The sequence below is a fragment of the Oikopleura dioica genome, chromosome XSR (assembly GCF_907165135.1).
Source record: "Oikopleura dioica chromosome XSR, OKI2018_I68_1.0, whole genome shotgun sequence".
Lineage (NCBI taxonomy): Eukaryota > Metazoa > Chordata > Appendicularia > Copelata > Oikopleuridae > Oikopleura > Oikopleura dioica.
Genome location: NC_137294.1, coordinates 2,654,441 through 2,675,063, shown reverse-complemented (window position 1 = coordinate 2,675,063; position 20,623 = coordinate 2,654,441). Strand labels below are relative to the sequence as shown.

General features: G+C 41.8%; 10 protein-coding genes across 10 annotated transcripts in view; 4 read left to right on the top strand and 6 right to left on the bottom strand.

Annotated features, from left to right (window-relative positions):
• The window catches only part of LOC145708356 (zinc transporter ZIP10-like), a 96,958-nt gene that overhangs the window by 67,165 nt on the left and 9,170 nt on the right, over positions 1 to 20,623 (bottom strand). The window lies entirely within an intron of this gene.
• Positions 106 to 926, bottom strand: LOC145707699 (uncharacterized). The gene has a single exon (XM_081785260.1). The coding sequence runs from the start codon at positions 861 to 863 to the stop codon at positions 285 to 287; it is 579 nt and encodes a 192-aa protein (XP_081641386.1). The 5' UTR covers positions 864 to 926; the 3' UTR covers positions 106 to 284.
• LOC145708777 (equilibrative nucleobase transporter 1-like) lies at positions 2,958 to 5,316 on the top strand. The gene is made up of 12 exons (XM_081786476.1): positions 2,958 to 2,969; positions 3,104 to 3,259; positions 3,306 to 3,509; positions 3,683 to 3,738; positions 3,921 to 3,957; positions 4,016 to 4,289; positions 4,342 to 4,527; positions 4,573 to 4,750; positions 4,794 to 4,856; positions 4,895 to 4,966; positions 5,012 to 5,069; positions 5,169 to 5,316. The coding sequence occupies exons 1-12, from the start codon at positions 2,958 to 2,960 to the stop codon at positions 5,238 to 5,240; spliced, it is 1,368 nt and encodes a 455-aa protein (XP_081642602.1). The 3' UTR covers positions 5,241 to 5,316.
• Positions 5,328 to 6,387, top strand: LOC145708361 (uncharacterized). Its single transcript, XM_081786023.1, has 5 exons — positions 5,328 to 5,602; positions 5,647 to 5,837; positions 5,881 to 6,032; positions 6,073 to 6,179; positions 6,253 to 6,387. Exons 1-5 carry the CDS (start codon positions 5,374 to 5,376, stop codon positions 6,297 to 6,299), a joined length of 726 nt encoding a protein of 241 aa, XP_081642149.1. The 5' UTR covers positions 5,328 to 5,373; the 3' UTR covers positions 6,300 to 6,387.
• LOC145708776 (beta-1,4-glucuronyltransferase 1-like) lies at positions 6,318 to 7,576 on the bottom strand (the record flags this gene model as incomplete). Its single annotated transcript, XM_081786475.1, has 4 exons — positions 6,318 to 6,655; positions 6,701 to 6,805; positions 6,850 to 7,117; positions 7,164 to 7,576. Coding segments are annotated over 4 exons (1,002 nt in total), but the record flags the coding sequence as incomplete, so codon positions are not given.
• On the bottom strand, positions 7,562 to 8,373 carry LOC145708362 (beta-1,4-glucuronyltransferase 1-like). The gene is made up of 3 exons (XM_081786024.1): positions 8,132 to 8,373; positions 7,818 to 8,037; positions 7,562 to 7,771 (listed from the first exon to the last, which is right to left on the bottom strand). Exons 1-3 carry the CDS (start codon positions 8,323 to 8,325, stop codon positions 7,619 to 7,621), a joined length of 567 nt encoding a protein of 188 aa, XP_081642150.1. The 5' UTR covers positions 8,326 to 8,373; the 3' UTR covers positions 7,562 to 7,618.
• Positions 11,742 to 12,769, top strand: LOC145708775 (solute carrier family 22 member 3-like). Its single transcript, XM_081786473.1, has 4 exons — positions 11,742 to 11,937; positions 11,988 to 12,360; positions 12,404 to 12,574; positions 12,626 to 12,769. Exons 1-4 carry the CDS (start codon positions 11,742 to 11,744, stop codon positions 12,759 to 12,761), a joined length of 876 nt encoding a protein of 291 aa, XP_081642599.1. The 3' UTR covers positions 12,762 to 12,769.
• On the bottom strand, positions 12,877 to 13,915 carry LOC145708774 (uncharacterized). Its single transcript, XM_081786472.1, has 4 exons — positions 13,903 to 13,915; positions 13,448 to 13,844; positions 13,126 to 13,404; positions 12,877 to 13,081 (listed from the first exon to the last, which is right to left on the bottom strand). Exons 1-4 carry the CDS (start codon positions 13,913 to 13,915, stop codon positions 12,976 to 12,978), a joined length of 795 nt encoding a protein of 264 aa, XP_081642598.1. The 3' UTR covers positions 12,877 to 12,975.
• Positions 13,586 to 15,996, bottom strand: LOC145707774 (uncharacterized). The gene is made up of 8 exons (XM_081785349.1): positions 15,779 to 15,996; positions 15,417 to 15,614; positions 14,908 to 15,069; positions 14,673 to 14,861; positions 14,447 to 14,613; positions 14,262 to 14,401; positions 14,176 to 14,216; positions 13,586 to 13,844 (listed from the first exon to the last, which is right to left on the bottom strand). Exons 1-7 carry the CDS (start codon positions 15,896 to 15,898, stop codon positions 14,194 to 14,196), a joined length of 999 nt encoding a protein of 332 aa, XP_081641475.1. The 5' UTR covers positions 15,899 to 15,996; the 3' UTR covers positions 13,586 to 13,844; positions 14,176 to 14,193.
• Positions 16,742 to 19,869, top strand: LOC145708359 (beta-1,3-galactosyltransferase 1-like). Its single transcript, XM_081786021.1, has 6 exons — positions 16,742 to 16,928; positions 16,979 to 17,212; positions 17,314 to 17,502; positions 18,667 to 18,790; positions 19,234 to 19,597; positions 19,640 to 19,869. Exons 1-6 carry the CDS (start codon positions 16,778 to 16,780, stop codon positions 19,772 to 19,774), a joined length of 1,197 nt encoding a protein of 398 aa, XP_081642147.1. The 5' UTR covers positions 16,742 to 16,777; the 3' UTR covers positions 19,775 to 19,869.

Genomic DNA, 20,623 nt, shown 5'->3' with positions numbered 1-20,623 from the left:
CTGAATGGATTTTCCACTCATTTCCGAGCTTCGAATTTTGTTCATTAATCATTGATGCTCAATTAAAATTACAATTCGAAAGTGGTTTTCATAGCTTATTTTTATTTGTACAATAAATTCGTTGGCTCAAATCATTAAAATAATGTAGAGGAATAAGATAAGTAAAAGAAGATCATTTTATCCGATATCCTACGGTTGTAGACTTGGACAAGTTGACAAAAAAAAGAGAGAGTCAGGCAGGTGAAATAAGAAAATAAAGAAATAAAAGTGAGTCTTCCATGATTTCAGTACTTTGCAAAGGAAAGGGTCGATGGGTTGGCAAAGTCAATGTGAGACGACTGGAGCAAATCGGCGGCGAAGCTCGTCGGCAGCTGAAGAAGATCAAGCGAGTCTTCTGTCGAGGAAAAGTGATCCAAGTCGATCGAGGTCTCGTTCGAGGAAGCTCCGACGCCAGACTCGGGAGAAGATGGGACTTCGAACTTGTCGAAAACATGCGAGTCGTTGGTTTGCTCAGTCGCGTAGGCAAGCTGCTGTGGTGGAATCTGTTTTGTCTCTGGTTGCTGCTCGCATGGAGTCTTTGAACGTTTGTCGTCCAAATCGCTCAACTCGACTGGCTTCAATTCGTCGCCGAGAAGATCCTTGAGTGCGTTGATGTATTCGATCGCTGATTTGAGCGTCTCGACCTTCGAGATCTTGCGTCCTCGTCCAGCATCTCCGTTGGGCACGTGATCTCTCAACTCGTCGAAGGCATCGTTGACGTTGCGGATTCTGTCCCGCTCTCGAGCGTTTCGTCTCAGGACTGCGCCCGGGTTTCTCTTCTTCTTGTTCTTTGACTCTTTTGTTGGCAGAATCTTTCCGGTCATTTTTGCTTTGTTTCTGATACAAGTAACTCGGTTTGTGTGCTCGAGCTGGTCAACCTAGTCGGTCTTAAAGTATTCTAGCGCGTGGCGCTCCGGAGCCTCCAAGTCACAGACGATTGCTTCGTGCTCGACTCTTTATTTTTGTTCTCGACGCAGCGTTAACAGCGCCCCCTAGAAAAGTGTAAGTGAAATCAAAGTGGAGAAAAGAGACTTGTTTTGCTTTTATTTCTAGTTGTAATAAAGCAGGTGCGATCGGCGTGGCTCTAATGATTCGCCTTTGCAACTTGCAAATTGTAAAAGAGCAAAATAGCAAATCTAGTCTAAATAAAACTAGAAACACCAAAGGATGCTCTTTTTATGGGGGATGTGGCTTGCCATCAAAATAACATTTTTTTTACAAGTATTATTCTTGCATTTCATGAGAGTCCTCAGTTACTCTTAGATATTATTTCAATAGCAGTAAAATTCGAAGAAGATTTTTTTCTTTGGAAATAGTCTCTTACAGTTATTGATATTGATTTAATTGACAGTAGAGCTGTAAATTGAAAAAATGCGCTTATTTTAATTTATGTCTCCGAAGTTTCCATAACTTACTTGAATAGTAGAGGAAGGGTGTCTCTGAGGGTGTGATGCTGTGCCCAGCTGTGCTATCCGACTGCTGGAACGGATGGCTTAAGCTGCAACAATTGATGCTTTCGTAAATATTTGACGATGACCGCGACGCCGTTCTGATAACCGTTTAACCCCTGCGCACCACCGCACTCAAAGGCCCGTTTTGTAGCATTTTCCTCATTCCAATAAATCACTCTGAATTCGCTTCTTACTGCACATTCGCCTACTCAGCTCTTTCTCAATTCATTTGCTAAAGAACGAAAGACTAAATTTTTGAGAAACCTCCTTAATCTATCGAGTGTTTTGTAAAACAAGCTCGATTAAAATATTTTTTACAATTATAATTCGCTATAAAAATGAAGCGCCCTTGATTGAATGCGCAGAAGATTACTGAAAATGACTACAAAGAATTTGCATCGCTGTTTGTCCCGGCTCAAATAAATCATCTTTCCGATCCATCGGCCGATGGCTAATCTTTCCAAATTTGCTCAAGTCAGCTCAGTCTTTTCGGGCAAGAAGTATAGCCAAAAGAACTTGCAAGTCGTGACAGCTATCTCGCATATCTTGGACAGCTAGCTTATCCGGCTCTATTCCGAATTCAATCATATGAGTCCAAGAATAGTCCTTGAGCTTCGAATTATTCAAAGCCACTGGCAAAATCCTAAGGGCTGGTGCTATTTTAAGCTCCATCGAGAAACATGGGAAAAGTGTGCCATCTGCGCGATTTTCAAGCTTTTCTCGGAAGCGGAGGTAGCCAGAACAAACCAGCCGTTCACGGATTACAAAGTTTCCATTTTCGTCCCAAATCACACCAAGTAGGATTTGGATCGCCTTTCACCTAGTTTTAATTACGTCGCTAATAGCTTGTTCTTGTTCCTATTTCGCAAGAAGGAGCATACGAATTTCTGGTTGATCGGGAAGAACTGCTACTTATGCGCTTAGCAGTCAGATAACGACCAATATAATCATATATCATGGAGACATGTGGCTTTTCAATGGTTTCCCAGACCCGAGGGCGAGATTTACTGGCGACGGCACTTGCCTCAGGGCAGATCGCCGGGCGAGACCAGTTGGAATGTTTGCCACCTGTCAATTTGCCCCGCTGAAGCGAATTGGGCACGAATTTACTGCCTCGGCGTTCTTATTCATCACTTTCACTGTGGCTGACTGTACAGCTTCGAGGAGTTCTTTTCCAATTAATGCTTGTTGGACAGTTTAATTGGGGCGATGAGCTGTGTGTGTCACCAGTGTCCGCCAAATTTGGGCAATTTAGTAGTGATCAGACGCGCTGCCGTCAGTAACCCGCTTACGCACGCGGCCGAACAAGCAGCCCATCGCACCTATTCCTTTCATTTTCTTGTCAACGTACCATAAATCCCCAAATTGCCCAGCACTAAAACTTTAAATAACAAATCCCGTTCACTCTGACCCATCCTCAAAAAACAAAATCGTGTCTCTAGAACTGCCACGAACTAAACAAACTTGATGCTATCCAAGGTTAGTTTCGATCCTTAATGGCCGTCGGACGATGGACTTCTCTCTGGACAGCGATACTTGAGCAAAGGATAAAATTTCATTTTTGTTGAATAACAATCAAACATTTATTTTCAAATTTTAAATTTTTTTCCAAGCAATACCTCTTTTCTGGACTTATTCTTGGCTGGGGCAGTGCTGTTTTCATTTTCAAAGAAGAAGGGTTCTTTTACGATGAATGTGGGGACGGCTACGAGCATGAAATCAATCAAACTTGTGCTGCTTCATGTGCATCCCAGGATGCTCATTTCAATGTAAGTCTAAAAATACTCAATATTCCCCGTCTTAAACATTTTCAAGTCGATCCTTGTCGCCGCCGTTGCTTCATACGAAATCGGCGGCGCTTTTTTCGGCTGGATTTTCGATCGCTACGGAACTGGTAAGACACGAATCGTTGTCGTAATATCCGAGACCGTTGGAATACTGTGCTTGGCATTCGCCACTCAGTCAGTACCCTGGCTCCTCTATGTTGGCACGATCATTATTGGCATGGCGGGAATTATGGTTCTAGTCTTAGTTTTTGAAATACCGAGAAATTGGGGGAGGATAGCTGACTTTTGAAAACCATTGAAAGTGACAAATATGCAGATTGGAAATTTATGAAAAGGTTTCGCATTGTTTAATAATTATTCAAAAATTTATAAAATTATAAATTGTTGAAGCCTTGATAAGACGAGGACAAGCGCGCTCTAGTGGTCACCCTTCTCAACGGCGTTTACGACTCGTCATCATGGATGGTGTCAAATAATAAGTTTGAAAATGAAAAAATCGTTGGCGATTTTGAATTCGCTTTCGATTGAACACACTCCAACGTCTCTCCACTTGTTGGAAGGGGCTTCTAAGGCGCACGCCGCCTAACCGCTCGTTTCATTTGCGCTAGATCAATTGAATCGATTAATTGACACCATCGCTGAGTACATTCATGCTTTTGAAGGTGCTCTACGAACTCGGCGTCTCCTACAGGAGATTCTCCCAATACTCATAATACTTTTTGTTACGGTTAAAGTGAGCATTTGAAAAGACAGCTATTTCTTGGACTTGCGGGGTTAACATTCATTATGTGGCTCCGAACTTTTTTCTGCATGCCCAAAGCTGCGATTCCATGGCCCCTAACGGATAATTTTTCCTTCTCTTGGAGAGATTGGAAGTCAGCGAAATACGCTAAGGAATCTGGATCGCTAACAAGCTGCAGGTCGGACGATAGATTTCTTTGCACGCAGTGGGAGGATATCAAGGAAAAGGTGCTGACAAAAAACTTCATCTTCATGAATTTATGGTACATTGGTGAGTGCGCCCGTAGAAAGGAAAGTGTCTAGTTTCATTTGATAATTGCTAGTTACTAACTTGCGCCACGTATTCTTCATTTCCGCCTTCAACGCCTGGGTGACGATCAACTGTAGCTCTGAGTGTGGCTGCGTTTCCAGTTGGACAAGCTTCTTTGGCGTCTTGCAGTTTTTCGGCATTGCTGTCGCGCCCCTCATGGGAATCTTTATTAACTTTGTTGCGAGCAAGTTCCCGGATGGTAAGTCTTTTGCAAGATAACTAGAAGTAAGAAATCTTCTTGAAGATGAAGCTCGATCAAAATATGTCTCGTGTGGCGCAAGTCTCGTCCTGACATCGTTCCTTGGGATTCTTTTATCGACAAGTTCCGCGATTTTAGCGGCAGTCCAGCAGGAGAAAAAATATATCTTCATTTTTTCTACTTGTCTGTTTGAGATCTTCTTCCGATCTTCAGTCTACTCAAGGTAGTTAGCTCCTGCTTTCGGCCTTATAAACAACTTATCCCAGCCAAGCAAACTACGTTGCCACTCTGTTCCCATTCCAGCAATTCGGTGTCCTTTATGGCCTCAGGTAGACCAAGCTCAAGTTCAGTCAATCAATTTCTTTAGCATGAGCATTGCTGGACTAACTGGATTTCTATCGATTCCTCTCTTCTCGTTCGTGACTACAACTCTCCAAAAGTAGAGAATTAGTTTTATCTGCTTTCTGCTAACTGCACTTTTCAGCTCGTTTGGAACACTAGACATCATTTTTATCATTAGTTTATTTATGGTTTCAATACAGTGGGGGTTACAGATATACATTTAGTAGTAGTCCTAACTCAACATAAACGAATTGTTTCATTTCATATTCGAATAGATTGCTCTGGAACCCTCTCTCCAGCCGTTGATGATGTGCTTCTCACGTGGCGAAAAGGGAATACTAAAAGAGAATCTAAAACCAGCACGGGGCTGATTGGACCTGTTTTGACTGTGCAAGTACTATTTGCCCAACCCTGTTTGTTATTTACTTATCCCGCCAAATAAATAGATTTCTTAAAGGACACCCCTTTCTATTCCTTCAATTTCTCGAGAATAGAGAAAATAAAATGAAGCTTTCCGCTCTCATCGTTTTCGTTTCTTCTTGCGAGGCAGGATGGAGACAGCATCGCGAGGGCAACATGTCTAATCCTGAAGCCAAAGCTGCATGGAAAAGACAATTGAAGGCTTTTCGACAGTGCAAAAGATCCAAGTGCCAAGCTCAATGTCCAGATAAAAACTGGTTGCAGGAGTCTTGCTTTACTTGCCTCAAGACCTCGCAATGCCCTCTTCCAGACCGTAAGTAATTGTTTTCCTTGATCGAGTACTCAGTGATGTTCTAGGAGTGAATAAGGCGATTGAATGTGCGCAAGAATCGTGCTCAAAAGAATGCGTTGGAGATTTGTTCAATGAAAAATGCTCGCAATGTCGAACAGAAAACTGCCCTCAGAAACAGCGAGGACAGGGCAAGCACCACGGACAGAAAGAAAGACAAAACAGTCGAAAAAATGGACCTCTTGCCGTCTTGAACAAGGTAAGCTCTTTCGAGCGTTTCTTTATTGACTTTGTTTTGGTAGTACACTCTCACGAGACCAGGAAAGCTGACGATTTCAGATGGTTCTGCTGCTTTTAGACGATGTGCTATGGGCATGTGCGTCCAGGAGTGCGTCCTCAACCCCGACGATGTCAAATGCGAAGAGTGCATCACTAGTTATTGCCAGCGCGCAAGGTTTTTGAATAGGAAAAAATGCCTTCTAAGGTAATTTTAGCGACAACTACACATGCATTGCTGCCGAACAAGAATCAGGAAAGCTGTTCTTCTGCTCCAATGTGGCCACTTGCGCCGGTGCCAACGCTGGTGGAGTGCGCGTTCAAGCTTTGGGTTCATATTTTAGCCATTTTTATTAAAAAAATCAGACGAAAAATTCAAATATGAAACCCGATAAAAGGCTTTTCCTGCCCAAATGCTTCATATTGCTGTCACTGGGGCGAATAAACTCATCATTTTGGAGATAGTTGCACGAAACAACTATTTTATTTCGGATTTTTCCTTGAGCAGAATAAACATTTATGAAACTAGAATATTTGCGAACATAAATAATAATGGTGTGATTGCGATTGTGTAGTGGATAACAATTAATTGTCGAATTCCCAAGTCAGGTCGTCGTCTTTGGGCACGCGGAACTCTTTCATGATTCCGTCGTTGGATAGACCCTTTTGGTAAATTTCTTTCAGCTCATCATGCGTATAGGTTCGAATGTGTGACTTGAGCACCTTCAACTTGCGATGGTCGTGGTTTGGCAGCAGTGCCAGTGGATTTGACGGCACATCCATGGTGAACGGTGGCTCGTTCTGAAATTGTACTTTTGCATCCAGCCGTTGAAAGCCATCTCTTACCTTGATGGCAACTGGCTTGCCCATCATATTCTGCTGGATCTGGTATCGATTAAAGTCGTCATTTGCCTTTCTATCATTTAACGGCTTTCCTTGCCGAGGTCCAGTCTAAATTTTTATCTGGAGAAAAATGTTAATTCTTGGACACTTACCATTTGACTATCTTGAGGAAGGGGGCTGCAAGTCTTGGAAGTGTTGTATTTTCTCTGCAGCTCATCTTTGAAATGATAATTGAAAAGATACCAGTTGAAGCTATCTTTAGGCGTTGTTTCTCCGCCAAGTGCGGGCCGCTTCCAGTCATCGTGGACGACGAAAGATTCAGAGAGCACTTTCATTGTGTACCCGGCGACGTACAGCTCACAAACTTGTTGGATCCGGTCGAATCCGAATCCTTTGAAGCGCTCATCATAGTACGGAAGACTTAGAAAAAAATTAAAGTTCTGATAAGAAAAAGGAAGATTCTTACTTTCTCCTGCCGACGTAAAAGGGCTCCCAAGCTTCTTCCCAGGGTGCTTCAAATGCGATAAATTCTCCGTTCATAGTTTTCCACTGCTCGTATTTCTCTGGCCTGTGACATGGAAAACAAGTCTCATTGTGGAAGGGACGAATGTTTCCATTTTCGATCTCTTTGATTAGCTGCGCTTTATCTTCTGGAACTTTCATGTCCGGTTTTTGTTCAAACGCAGGCAAAACATAGACAACAAGGTCGTCATCTTTCTCCGAAAGATCATTTTCGTTTGCATATTCGATGAATGAGGTTCTCAAGTTGACGCTGGGGCTCAAGTCGATATCGAGCAGGAGGAAGAATTCCGAATGAACAGCAGAGCGCGCTACATTCCGCAAAACGTTGTGAGGGAAAATAACTGCTTCAGAGGGATATAATTGTGAACATTTAAATTTAAGAAAAACAAGATGAAAATATCAATATCCCGCTCCTTCACTTTCTGTTGATGTGAAAGCTTTGAGTTCTTGAATGAACTCGTCACATTCGAGCTCTCGCCATCCGGTCGTGTAGGCTAGGTCTGCTGGCTGCTCTGCAGGATAAACCAGGTGAAACATCACGTTTTCGTTGATCTTATTTTGTAATCGAAAGATTTGCTAAAGCAATGAAAGATCTTACCTTCGGATAGCATTTTCTCAGCAAGTGAATAGCGTCGTCAGCGAATGCTCCATCATAACCTGGACAAAAGATGGATACGGAAAGAGGTCCATCGAAACGCTCCGTGATCGTCTTCAGGTAGAATAACTTGTCGACTGATCCTTGAGTTGCCAACGTCAGATCGTCCCATTCCCAAGGATTACTGAACACTGCCCCTTCAGAACGGTGGAATCGAACAATTCTTTTTGCGGTTTGAAAAAATATCAGTCATTTCGAAAATTTTTTAGCGACTATAAAATTATGTAACGAGCAAAAAACACTTGTTCAAACAGTGCCTGTATTCTCCGGAGTAGTCATAAGTTTCTCCTGAAAAATAAGTCCCAAGGCCTTCATCAGGAGCTCCTCTTTTTTCTCTTATTCTTGGGTTTGAACCAAAGCCGATCCCCGAGCTTCCAGATCTTCTCGATACCAGAACCGCGAACTCGAGTAGAATGACCAAGAAGAGAGCGGTAACAAGGCCAGAAATCATCGCAAAGTTCACTTTATTTTCTCTATTAACATTATTCAACAATGTCCAGGACAGTTAGCAATGGCTAGGCTCTGTGCAACGTGCGCAGTCATAAAAAAACTAGAGATGGTAGCCCGGGGCCGAATTTCAGAGATGCGGTTCAACCAAACTCAGAATGGAACCTGGCAGCCAGCCAAATCTCTATAATGAGTTTTCAACCCTTTTTCAAACACCTGGTTTAAATTTCATAAGCAAATTTTAGGGTTAGGGTTAGAGTTAATGTTCAGGTTAGGTTAGGAAAGTCTTTCAAAACGAAGAAAAAAACTAGTGGTTCGCTAAAATTTCTCATTCAATCGTCAATAATAAAAAAACGCATCAATAAAAATAACGGTAATTTTTGCTTCAATTCAATGCTTGTATTTTTTGAAATACAGAAGAACTAACGATTTACAAATTACGACGTCTTTCAGACTGGAGGGCGCGCAGTGAACACATGTAATCAGGCGAAACTCGTTTCTAGCAGCCAAGACTGCCTTTTCCCGCCTTCCTGAGTTTCGCCGGCAAGGAAGTGGCTGAGCAGTACTCCAGCTCGGGGAGCGGAGGCACTTGAGAAGAAAGAAATTGGAAATTTTCGAAATTTTGAATTCTGCGCCGAGAAAGCCGAGTCTAAGCTCACTTCACAAAAATTGTTTACACAGACTGTCCAGTTTGAAACTCAAACTTCAAGCCTTAACTAACTCTTTTCGAACTTCGTAAAAATGCGCTTTTTACGAGGTTGAAGATTCGAACCACATCCAGCCCCATATGGAAAATATAAAATCCAACCGCGAAGAGTTCTAAATACAAGAAGATTCCCAGAGCTTATTAACTGTATAAATCAAAAAGAAGAAAAGAGAAAAAGAAGAAACAAATAGAGAAAAAGTGATCAAGAAACGCCCGTCAATGGCAAGTTTTGATGATGTCTGGGAGTATTTGCCTCATATAAGGATTGACAGGTTGACATACAAAGAACTTTTTTCCATATTTTTTCAGTCAAGGGTCGATTACAGTAGCTGATCTCTTGCTGAGGTACTGTAGCCAAGCTAAGAGAAAATAGTTTCATCGGACCATATAAGTCTCTTATCTGAAGATAAATGGTGACCTTTGGGGTCATTATTTGCCAACAGAATTTTATGAACTTTATAAAAGAGAAAAACTTTCATTTCTAAGAATTTCTCGGCAAATAAATATCTCAACCAGAATTCAGTACCTACCAAAAAATATTAACATTTAATGTTGGCTTCTTTGCGTTGATTTCTGGCCTAGCTGCGCAGCTGATAATATTTCAATTTTACGAAAGCGTGACCCGCTGTACCGGAGCTTTAGATGAAGCCTCTTCCTATCAGAATAATATCTCCTGGAATTCTACTACAGTCGGCGTATCTGCTTTCACCGGGGAAAGTTGCAACTCGACAGTATTGACTCAAGAGGACATTTGCGGCACGAGTTTATCTGATGACGTAATCACATGCAACAGCGAGTTCTGCGAGCAAATTGTGTATGCAATGGACGACACTGGTCTGTACTCATTTCCGATGGAAATGAACTTGCACTGCGACAACAAGTGGCTCGTCAGCTTCATTCCCTCTATGTCAAGAGTTCACCAGAATTACTAACTGAGCTTAAAAAAGACGCACAAAGTCGAACCCTTGTTTAAGATTGCACCAGGACAGCTCGTAAGTGGCATCTTCTGCGGAAACTTGGCGGACCGTTACGGTCGAAAGAAGACGCTGATTTTATCGTCCATTGCATGTGGAATTATAACATTTTGCTCAGCTTTCGTCGATACGTGGTACGAGTTCCTTCCGCTGAAGATACTAACGGGATTCTTCGACAATATTGGATACATGGCCTCTGTTGCTTATGCTATTGAAATCTTAGGTCCATCCAAACGGGAGTGGTCTAACTACGTCAGTTTTGCTTTTGGAATCGGCTTCTTTTTATCATCGCCAGTGGCCTATTACTGGAGCAACTGGAGGCAAATGACCATAGTTTTGTCAATATTCTATTTTATTCAAATTCCACTGGAAAGTTTCAATTTTCTAAATATACTATTTTATCAGAAGCATAACACATTTTAGCGAATTTTTCTAATTTCACGGTCGCTTAATAAGGGACCCTTAGGCTAAGCCCGTTTTAGCTTCTCAAAAATCTGGCCTGCCTACCTTGAGTCAGGAGGGACTCGTCTGCCCTGCTATCCGGCGGGTGACCAGAATGGCCGGACCAAGCGGGTGACAAGTCCGCCCTGGCCGGACTGCCCTTCTACGCAGGGGACTGCGAGTCTCGGTGGGAAATTGCTAAGTGACCGTGCAAAATCCTGATCACAAGGGTGTTCCGATGATGGAGCTTATCTGCACTAGGTTCATTTTTCAGAGGATCAAGAGCATTTTTCTTCAAAAATTTTCAGGAAAAAGGCTATTTATACAAAAACGAATATGAAGATTCCGAAAATCGAGGTTATAACTTCTGGAAATGAAAGTTTCTTCATGAAAACATGCATCAAAGAACATCCTCTTCTTATCTAATTATGTAACAGCTGTCTTATGATCTTCTTTCCTGTTTGAATTTCCTTTAATGTTCTTCCAGCTGATCTTCTGACACTTATTCTTACCTTCAAGACTGTAAAGATGAATCGTTTATTACTGGGATGTGGCAAAATCTCTGAGCCTGCTAAATACCAATTGGCAAAGCTTTTTTGAGTTTCGAAAATATCTCACTCATTTCTTTTATTTTCTGAATGAACGAGAAGGAGAGAACAATTAAATAGCTTTCCGTTAGGTGAAAACATAAACGAAGCATCTGTAATTACTCCGACAAAGTCAGAAGATCAGCTTGAAGAAAGTTAAAGGAAATTCAAACAGAAAAGAAGATGATAAGACAGCTGTTACATAATTAGATAAGAAGAGGATGTTCTTTGATGCATGTTTTCATGAAGAAACTTTCATTTTCAGAAGTTATAACCTCGATTTTCGGAATCTTCATATTCGTTTTTGTATAAATAGCCTTTTTCCTGAAAATTTTTGAAGAAAAATGCTCTTGATCCTCTGAAAAATGAACCTAGTGCAGATAAGCTCCATCATCGGAACACCCTTGTGATCAGGATTTTGCAAGGTCACTTCGCAATTTCCCACCGAGACTCGCATCCCCTGCGGAGAAGGGCAGTCCGGCCAGGGCGGACTTGTCACCCGCTTGGTCCGGCCATTCTGGTCACCCGCCGGATAGCAGGGCAGACGAGTCCCTCTTACCCCCCTACCTTCGATTTCCCCCCTACTTCCACCGCTAGACACTTCCCGCCGCGTTACGGTGCAAATTTCAATAATTGGCTAAAGGTTACCATTAGAGGTCAAAAACATTGTAAACCCAATATAAGCTATCTACCCTCCTCCTTTCCTTACAAAATGCGTCTACCAAATTCAAAAATTGAAATTTTCGTCAAGATGATGTACTGCCCACCCTCTCCAAAATGGCAATTTTCTCGCGGCGATATCGAAGGCGGCTTTCAAACTTTGGAGATTTTTGAAAAGAAGACGAAGTCAAAGATTTCGCCAGACCTAAAGGAGCGATTTAGGGAGAATGTTGTTGCTATTGATGATGGTAAGAAGCTCCTTTGTGAGTTGGTTTTGAAATTTGCTTTTCCATTTTAGAGCCGGATAGTTCGATCGTCGAACTTGGAAAAGACCCGCTTATTTTGCGCTTGTCGATCCTTTGCTCGACAGTTTTCTTCCTCGTTGGCGTCGCCTACAACGGCACCTCCCTTGGCGCAGCATCGTTGCCCGGCAATCTCTACACGAACAACTTGATCAACAGCATTCTAGATGCACTGTCTGCGGTCGTCGCCTTTTTACTCATGCCGAAAATGACTCGGCGTTTACTCATCGGAAGCTCTTTCGCAGCAGCTTTTGGCAGCTGTTTGATGAGCGCCATTCTTTTCGAGTACTTTCCAAAGAACTCGCCTCAAGAAACAGTTGGAACGTGGATAAGCTTCGCCGGCAAATTCGCCATCTCCGTCGCTTTCAGGTAAAATTTTGACGCTGAATTTTGCGATTAACGCTTTTTGCAGCTCGAGTTACGTCTACATTTCCGAGATCTTCCCGACTTCTATCCGCGGAGCTGGAATGGGACTTGTCTCGATTCTCGAAGGACTTGCTGGCTTCTTCGCTCCGTACTTGGCATTCAGTGAGAATTACGCTGTTGTCTATTCTCTCTATGCTGTTTTTAGCCTTGCTGGGTGGTAAGACAACTTTATGACTTTTCTTGTAATGATTCCTTTTTTCCAATTTAGCGCTGCAGTTTGGGCACTGCCTGAAACATTGAACCGCCAATTGCCACAGACGATTTCGGAGGCGCGCGTCATCTACCGAAAAGAAAAGTTCAGAATTAGCAGTTCTACTAACTGTGAACAAAAACTGCTTGCTTAGATTTAATAAATTCAAAACAAAGGCCAAAAGATAAACTCGTTCGCGTTTATCCTCAGACGGTTTTTTTTATAAAACAAAATGAGATTTTTATTAGTTTTTTTTTTCATCCAAAAGAGATGTTTTTTTATAAAAAAGAAGTGAAACAGATAAATGGCTATGAGATAAAGTGCGAAAAAAAAAATAAAAAATACGATAAAGGAAGGTGCAGATTGAATTATACTTCAGAAGACTGAGAATTCGAGAGTTCTTCTCCGAAACGACGATTTTTCTTTTCTTTCTTTGACATGGAGCGGGTTTTGGTTCTTTCATTCTTGCATTTGCTAAAAGGATGTTTAGTTGAAAGAGACTGCACAATGAATCTCACCTCATTTCGCGATGGTACAACCAGCTGCACAGTTGCTTATGCTTGGACTTGTGTGACTTCTTGCAGGATTCGGAGCAGTAGACCATGACTTGGCATCTGGGACAGAAAAGAGTGAATCTCTCCTTTTCTTCCATCTTCTTGCATTTCGCATTGCTGCATTTTCGTAGCACGTGCTCAGTCAAGTCTTGAAGAGGATTGATCAGCACTTGCGGCAGCTCTCCTTTCTCGTTGTTCATGTAGCGCATCTTCTCGTTAGGGTACATCGTGTTGTACAAGTGCCTAGGTCCTAGGATAGTCGATAGTTCATTGGTAGTTTTCTTACCCTAGTGCTTGAAGAATCGGACGATCATTGGTGTGGAGCGGGTCGTTCAGAACGTCGGGGTTGATGATGATGTGACAGCGGCCACTGTCGTTGTAGCGGTTTGTCGTCATCTTCATCACCAGCTTCAGGAGGAAGTTGTTCGTGTCGAACATCTTTCCAATGTATGGCTTCAACGCTGGTCGACTTATTCCATTCACCAAGATTGTCAGAACGAAGAGAAGCGTGGAGGAGCTGAAGCTCATCGACTTGTAGTTATCGCCTCTAGCCCAGGGGTCTTGAGAGAGCGTGTCTTTTTTGTACCAGTTAAAGAGGACCCTGAAGCAGTGACGGCAAATACGCGTTAGTAACTTTGGGTCCCAGTACGTCGAGCGATAGTCATTGAAAAGCAGCGAAACCGCTAAGTAGAGATGTTAGTCGGTGGACAAGCATTGCGATTTGCGATTATTTGGCTGTACTTCGGGAATACATTCCGAAAGAAAAGTTACGAACGAAAGCTTGAAATACAGGCGAAAATAATCGTAAATCGCGATGAAAAAATTTTTAAATGAAAATAGCATGCAAGAGATGATGAAAATTGTTTCATCATGTAAACATCAAAAGGCCGAGAAAAATGTCTTGAAATCAAGGAAGAAATTTTCGATGCTTTTTGATGTTTGAAAAAAGATAAAGAGATAGGTAATTGATGATAAAATATTGATAAAAGTGCTCATAATTGGGGTTGTACTTACCTTTATCACCCCTATCTCTTAACTACTGTAGTGTGATAGATCTTAAAAGAAAGACAGTGTTAAGTAATTCCAACGGTAAAACTTACCCTGCATGGCGATTGTTTCGAACTTCATGAAATGGCTTCTAGTGTCATCAACTATGACATTGTCTCCTACTTGCCTTTGAGCTGCTTCTCGCAACTCTACTGTTCCAGTTTCTAGCAGACCAAGGCATGCTTCTATCGCTCTAAAATGGCTATTGTCGTTTCTTGTTAAAAAGAGGTGGACTAACCGTTCCCGCATGAGCACATCATACTTTTGATTCATCGACTTGGACAAAATCACCACCACCAAACGATCGAGGACGGAGATTGAAGGGACGACGTTCTGCTGCATTTTTTCAGATGTTACACCCTCGCGAATGAGTTGAATGAGAGACCGCAAGAACCACTCGTGTCTCTGAAGTTTTCCTCTTAGTGAAGATATACATTTCGCCCGAATGGTAAGCAACAACTCACATTTAGTACGTATTCCTCGATCACAGGAACACATAAGATGTTCGTCAAAGCATCCAGGCACTTTTGCTTGATAATCTTCATGTGATCATTGACGAACATGGAGAAGATGACTTCCTGGCCGCCGGCTTCAAAAATATCGCAGCACAGTTCATGTAGTGCGCGTCTAAATCTGCTGCCGTTCGGTCGGTTCTAAATCTTAAAATTAGCTCGAAACGGCGAGATCAGTCGGACTTACAGTATTGTCGCTTGGTAACTTGACAAATCCTCTCCTTGTTATGTCCATGACCAAATGTTGATTGAGCTGGAGCTGCTGGTTTAAGTCTCTGAAGGTTGCCGCGTGGCCAGATCCGTGGTAGAGCGAGAACATCAGTTGAGACAGATTGAAAACTGCCTCTGCCTTTTAGATAGTTTCTTCAGAAACTTTTTGGAAATTTCGACAATTCTCTAGAATACGTCTTCACTTCGTTATTCCCATGCACCGTCTCGGCCATTAGAGAAAATTAGCAAGAAGAGGAAATGGCTTAGTAAGTTAACACTACTTTAGTTATCGTTCGTGTTCAAGAACTGTTAGTATTACTTTTTCTGGTTGATGATTAGTCCGTTATTTACGTTAACGATCTTTGAAGAGTTCCAGGAAATTTATTGAGACTAATCATGTTTCCAGAAAAATTAATAAGATAATTAAGAAAATAGGAACTAAATGTTATCTACACATAGTTGCCGTAAATCCCACTGAAACCGTGCCTGACGAACCATATTCTGGACGATTTTACCGTGTTCCGAACGCCAGTCTTTGTGGTAGAAAAAGACGGCCGCGTCCCTATTTGTCGGCGGTTCCATTCGGTCGGTGAGAAAAAACTTGAACAAGTCGAAGTCTTCTTTGTGTCCAGGCTCCCAAAGAAATGGCCTTCCCTGCGCATCCACAGAAACTAGTGCTTCAATCTAAATCGCAGTTTTTATAAACGTTTCATTTTAAATGCGATCTCAAATCGCAGCGCCAGGGAGACTTTTCGGTCGACGGGTGGCGCTGTTTGTCTTTAGCCAATAAGACCCCGAGTTTCAAAAGCTTTCCCATAGCGCGTGATTCCGATCAAGTTTGTACTTACGAGTTTGTCGCTGTCAAAGGTGTTGAGGTCTTTGTGCGAAACCCAATTAGCCCCAGCAAGAAAAATGTCGTCGGCCATGAGACGATGACGTTCACTAAGTTCGTCAAATTGATCGTCCATTTGTTCTAGTTGTGGATGCGAAATCTGTACTCAAAGCAGCGTAGAAATCAATCAACACTGCTGACATTCCTGCAGTGAGTGAATCATGTCGATCACCGCGACCCTGAAACCACCAATCAGTTAAAATAAAGATGAATATGATATCTTTAGGTCTTTCAACTATCATGAATCTGTATGTATGCATTATTTTATATAGTAAGCTCTATATAAATATATATTGATAGCAATACCGAACCGTAACGATTTCTAAGCCGTTGACAATCTAAATTATTACAGATTAAAAAAGCCGCTCTAGAACCCATAATTTCAAAACAAACTTACCTATTACTCGAAAGTGTATCATTCGCATCCAGCCCTGGTCGTCTGCGCCTTCGGTAAACGTCCATTCTGCAGTCCTTCTGAAGTATGACTGATCGGCGAAAATTCCCAGAAACAATAACAGATCCTCATAAACATTCTAGAAACAGAACCACGTGACTTTGTTGTTGTTGTCAAAGAAAAAAAATGTTGAAAAAAGTTGAAAACAAAAAAAGTCGAAAACAAAAAAAAAAAAATTCTGGAATTTTACTTTTATAGACCGTATCGACCAATAAGAATTCGTTATAGGTTATGACGTCATCATAAGAAATGAATAATTAATTTTCGCGTATTCTAGAAAATCCTAAAATATCAAATTGAAAGTAGATCAATGGAAGGTTCTTTTGGACATTAAGTTTTTCATAAATATTAATAATTATTACTTTATCGATGAATAGAAAGGTAATGAAAGAAACCATAAAAATCCTCGATCGGTCTAGCGTGGCCCGCGGCCGGGGCGCTGCAATTTTCCAGCGTAAGCTCTCATCCCAAAACGTAGATCATGGTCTTGAATTCTATTTTATGAGCTTCAATGTCGCCCTTGCTGAGAAATCCGGACAAGTGAGTACGACCTATGTAAGCTACAATCCGAGAGAAGTCCTGACGCCAGCTGGAATCATGAGGAAATCGCGAAAGAAGACGCTTTACACGATCGTAGCCTGCTTTGTTTTAGGTTATCCAAAAGAAATCAAAGTAAAATTTGATCAACAATACTTTTTCTAGGTGTCATTTTATGGAGTCGTTATTCTAGCGAATTTTTCGAAGGAAGCATTTCCCGTGAAAAATCAAATCATCGAGTAGCAAAGCTGACCGCTTCGGTGAATGCAACAGAAAAACCGAAACTATCTCAAAAGTCAAAATTCGCAAAATTCTTCGATCAGAAAGAAGTTTCCAAAGAGGGTATTTTCCCGCTTCCTGAGAGGAGAAAACTCATTCCAGAAAGGCCGCCCAATTCAGGTACCATTTTGATTACTTAGAATGTTTCTGATTTCAGCAGAAATTATATTCATTTCCGACTAGATAATTAAGAACAAAAATTGTGAAAACAACGATTTCAGACATCCCACTTCGTTTTTACAAATCGAAGCCAGGCTCCAACCCTCATGATTACGATTATATTCTGAACCCATTCGACGCTTGCGCATCAGAGGAAGAAGTTTTCCTTCTAGTCATGGTTGCATCTGCCAGCTGGGAATTCGACAGACGAAAGCTGATCAGGGATACTTGGGCTTCTCAAAAAGCACAAGGTAATTTTTAATGGAGAAACTTCCTTGTTTTTCTTTGGCGTTGAAATCGCTTTTTCAACCTCTTTCTTATCATCGTCATTTCGAATGAGCAGCTCTGAAATATTAGAAATGCAGTCGGTGGGTATAATTTTAGTAAAAAATTGAAAATTATCTAGAAAACAAAAACAGTTTTACAAATCCAGATCGTAAGAAAAAAAAAATAAAGACAGTAAAAAAACAGTAGTAAAAGATTTACTCGACTTCATCGACAAGCAATGGAAGAGGCGCTTTTCGCTTTCGCCAGTCCTTGTAATACTCAGTAACTATAGCTGGAATCTCTGGGTCCTCGCTCGATTCTTTGATGAGTTTTTTCAGCACGCATTTGGCGAGCAGTCGGCGTTTGCGTTTATAGCATAATTCGATGAACAACTGGCGGTAAAAGAGGAATTCTGAATCGTTAAATTCGTAGCTTGTTTTGGGAGGGTTGGAAAAGTTACCTTTGAATTCACGCTCGAGAAGATGAATCTTCAAACATTTTCGAAGAGCACCTCGATGGATTTCTTGCTTGCTCAGGGGGCAGATGAACGTCCGTTCGTAGTACTCGTGTTCCGGGGGACCATCAATAAGAGAGTCATAAAGAGCGTTTAACTGGTTCTTATCAAGGGCTTTTGCATATTGAAAATTCGAAAAAGAAACATTTGAAAATTCGAAATAAAAATCTGACAGCCTTGCCGTTCGTTCCAGAGTTATTCTGCCCAGCTCGCTGAACATATACTCTAGATTTTCCGGCGTCAGTTTCTTGCCAATAACCACCATCTTGATTTCTCTGTCTGAAAGTCTGAAAAAATCAAAAATCAAACAAATAGGCTAGAACTAGAAAATAAATAGATAAGAAAATTAAAACAATGACAGGTCTTCAACTTGAACAGTTTTTTCTTTTTTTACTGCTTTCGGCGGCGCTTTTCTGGCGGTCCTTCTTTCTCCAGTGATCTTTCTGCCGAAGTTTCAGCGCGCATTCGCTCTTCTTCCTCTTCCCTGCGTTCGTACTCGGCGCTTTGCAGGTTCAGCCGCTCAATTTTCAGCATCATCTCTTCCAGCTCCAATCTGCTTATCTGGTTCATTTTTTGAGCCTACAAAGAAAGAATCAACAAGGAGGATTATCTAGAAACTATGAATTTTGTTCAGGCCAAGCGATCAAGTACATCTTCTTCGTCGGAAACGACAACAAACCGAAGAATCGGTTCAAATTGGAGGAAGAATTCAAAGAATACAACGATTTAGTGTTGGAAGATTTCGACGAAACTTACAGGTACTAACAGTACTCCGGTAATACCACGGTGGGAGTACAACTAACATCTTAATCAAACACGAATCCCACTCTGAGAAAATAGACTACTGTAGTGAAATTTCTTCACTCGCACTTTTGATAGCTAATTTTATCCATACCAGTTCCAATGTCACAAAAACAAGGAAAAAAAACTCACATACAAAAATTATTCGGCGACAAATTTTCTCTTGCCAAAGACCAGCGCCGTCTTTTTCAAAACTGAGGATTTGACCAAAAACACATTGCTCGAATGACTGGTTTCTAGAGACTTTTTTAGAAACATGAAATGACTCCTTTGCCTTTATCGAGGTAGAGACTTTTTTAACCATCAATTGTGTTAGCGATATGGTCAGGGTTAGGGTTGATTTATTCTTCTGGGTTAGGGTTACTTTGAAAAATGGGTTTTTGAGAGTTTTTTTATTCAGAAATCTGACATTGAAAACGATCGGCCAGTTGAAATGGGGAACATTGTTCTGTCCAAACGCTCGTTTCGCGCTGCACATCGATGATGACGTCTTCGGGCAAGTGAACGACATCGTCAGCTATTTGTCAGGAATCAAGGCCTCCCGCTTCCTCGGCTGTTCGAAAGTGTTCCATCCGATCGTGCGGCGGGAGGGGAAGTGGGACATGTCTCGCGAGGACTACCCCGGCGACCAGTATCCACTCGGCTGTGTTGGTTGGTGTTTCGCGATGTCGCGCGATGTCATGAACGAGCTCTACTACATGGCGCTGGATACGCCACTTATTCACCTCGAAGACGTCTCCACAACCGGCATTCTTCGCGAAAAGGTACATAAGCTTCCTCGCTAGTTGCTTACTTACAATTTTTAGATCGGCATTACTGGAGTCACAAAAATGCCGGGCGACGAGAAATGGTGTCAACATCTCGGCTGGCCAAAGGACAAGCCCGTCGAACAGAAGCTCCTGGAAAGCTGGGAGAGCTACAGTAGCAAGTCACAATTATAATCATGGGTCTTTGCTTATATTTTGCTTACTCTGTGATTACCCACGCTGCAAATTAATTTATGTACGACCAAGTTCTTTCTTGACAACTGCCAAATATACTTCAGCAAAAGAAAAGTGTCTAGTTTGCGTGTCACAAAGAAAAGATAGGAGTCAAAACTGTGTAATTTGTTCAGCATGAAAGCTAGGCACAGTGACATGCCGAGGTATCTGGCTCAGATTGCTCTGTGCGCGTTTCTTTAGATGTGGATTCTGACCACAGCGGAATTGAATCGCCGAGGTTTTGCTGTTCACTTCTTGAGGCGAACAAGGCATTACGGCTTGAATCGAGTTAATCTTGGCGATCTTGGTGAATTTTCCATTTGAGTCAACGTCGTAGTTTTCTTCGATTTCTGCCTGGAAGAGGTTCTTAATTTTGAAAATGAGAGTCTTCCTTGACTTCAAAGAAAATGGAACGATTAAGATCCTTTCTTGATTCCAGACTGCATTCCCAGAAGAACAAATCTAAAAAGAAGAGTTACGTTGATGGCGACTTTTAGCCTGATACATAAGAGTTACTAAAATGGGTAGTTGGAGAATATGGAGCGTTGGGTCGTTTTCGTCAAAGGAAGGAATCTTCAGCGCTAGAATGGACCCGCCGCCGCAGAGGAACAAAATGACAAGGATCAAGTTGTTCAGGTAGAAGGGGTCACTGAATTTAGCCCAGGAACCGAGGTGCTGAGCAATCCAAATGTAAAGCTTGAGAATCGAGATCACTTTGTAGCTGGCGAAGACGGCCATGACGAACGAGCAGATCTTGAGAAAGACGATTGCGTAGCTGTTCTCGTCGATTCTCTTTGTTCCCATGATATT

Excerpts from the sequence above, each read along its gene's own strand:
- LOC145707699 (XM_081785260.1), bottom strand. The coding sequence starts at position 863 with ATGACCGGAAAGATTCTGCCAACAAAAGAGTCAAAGAACAAGAAGAAG.
- LOC145708777 (XM_081786476.1), top strand. Across the intron at positions 3,260-3,305 it reads CCCAGGATGCTCATTTCAAT|TCGATCCTTGTCGCCGCCGT; the intron begins GTAAGTCTAAAA and ends AACATTTTCAAG. Across the intron at positions 4,751-4,793 it reads CGATCTTCAGTCTACTCAAG|CCAAGCAAACTACGTTGCCA; the intron begins GTAGTTAGCTCC and ends AACTTATCCCAG.
- LOC145708361 (XM_081786023.1), top strand. The coding sequence starts at position 5,374 with ATGAAGCTTTCCGCTCTCATCGTTTTCGTTTCTTCTTGCGAGGCAGGA. Across the intron at positions 5,838-5,880 it reads CTCTTGCCGTCTTGAACAAG|TACACTCTCACGAGACCAGG; the intron begins GTAAGCTCTTTC and ends TTGTTTTGGTAG. Across the intron at positions 6,033-6,072 it reads AGTTATTGCCAGCGCGCAAG|CGACAACTACACATGCATTG; the intron begins GTTTTTGAATAG and ends AGGTAATTTTAG.
- LOC145708362 (XM_081786024.1), bottom strand. The coding sequence starts at position 8,325 with ATGATTTCTGGCCTTGTTACCGCTCTCTTCTTGGTCATTCTACTCGAG. Across the intron at positions 8,038-8,131 it reads GACTACTCCGGAGAATACAG|AATTGTTCGATTCCACCGTT; the intron begins GCACTGTTTGAA and ends AACCGCAAAAAG. Across the intron at positions 7,772-7,817 it reads TGAGAAAATGCTATCCGAAG|ATCAACGAAAACGTGATGTT; the intron begins GTAAGATCTTTC and ends TTACAAAATAAG.
- LOC145708775 (XM_081786473.1), top strand. The coding sequence starts at position 11,742 with ATGCGTCTACCAAATTCAAAAATTGAAATTTTCGTCAAGATGATGTAC. Across the intron at positions 11,938-11,987 it reads TGTTGTTGCTATTGATGATG|AGCCGGATAGTTCGATCGTC; the intron begins GTAAGAAGCTCC and ends TTTCCATTTTAG. Across the intron at positions 12,361-12,403 it reads GCCATCTCCGTCGCTTTCAG|CTCGAGTTACGTCTACATTT; the intron begins GTAAAATTTTGA and ends CGCTTTTTGCAG.
- LOC145708774 (XM_081786472.1), bottom strand. Across the intron at positions 13,405-13,447 it reads CCGATTCTTCAAGCACTAGG|GCACTTGTACAACACGATGT; the intron begins GTAAGAAAACTA and ends CCTAGGACCTAG. Across the intron at positions 13,082-13,125 it reads TTGTACCATCGCGAAATGAG|CAAATGCAAGAATGAAAGAA; the intron begins GTGAGATTCATT and ends ACATCCTTTTAG.
- LOC145707774 (XM_081785349.1), bottom strand. The coding sequence starts at position 15,898 with ATGGACGATCAATTTGACGAACTTAGTGAACGTCATCGTCTCATGGCC. Across the intron at positions 14,614-14,672 it reads TCGAGGAATACGTACTAAAT|AGACACGAGTGGTTCTTGCG; the intron begins GTGAGTTGTTGC and ends GGAAAACTTCAG. Across the intron at positions 14,217-14,261 it reads CGAAACAATCGCCATGCAGG|ATCTATCACACTACAGTAGT; the intron begins GTAAGTTTTACC and ends CTTTCTTTTAAG.
- LOC145708359 (XM_081786021.1), top strand. The coding sequence starts at position 16,778 with ATGAGCTTCAATGTCGCCCTTGCTGAGAAATCCGGACAAGTGAGTACG. Across the intron at positions 17,503-18,666 it reads GGCTTCTCAAAAAGCACAAG|GCCAAGCGATCAAGTACATC; the intron begins GTAATTTTTAAT and ends AATTTTGTTCAG. Across the intron at positions 19,598-19,639 it reads CCGGCATTCTTCGCGAAAAG|ATCGGCATTACTGGAGTCAC; the intron begins GTACATAAGCTT and ends TACAATTTTTAG.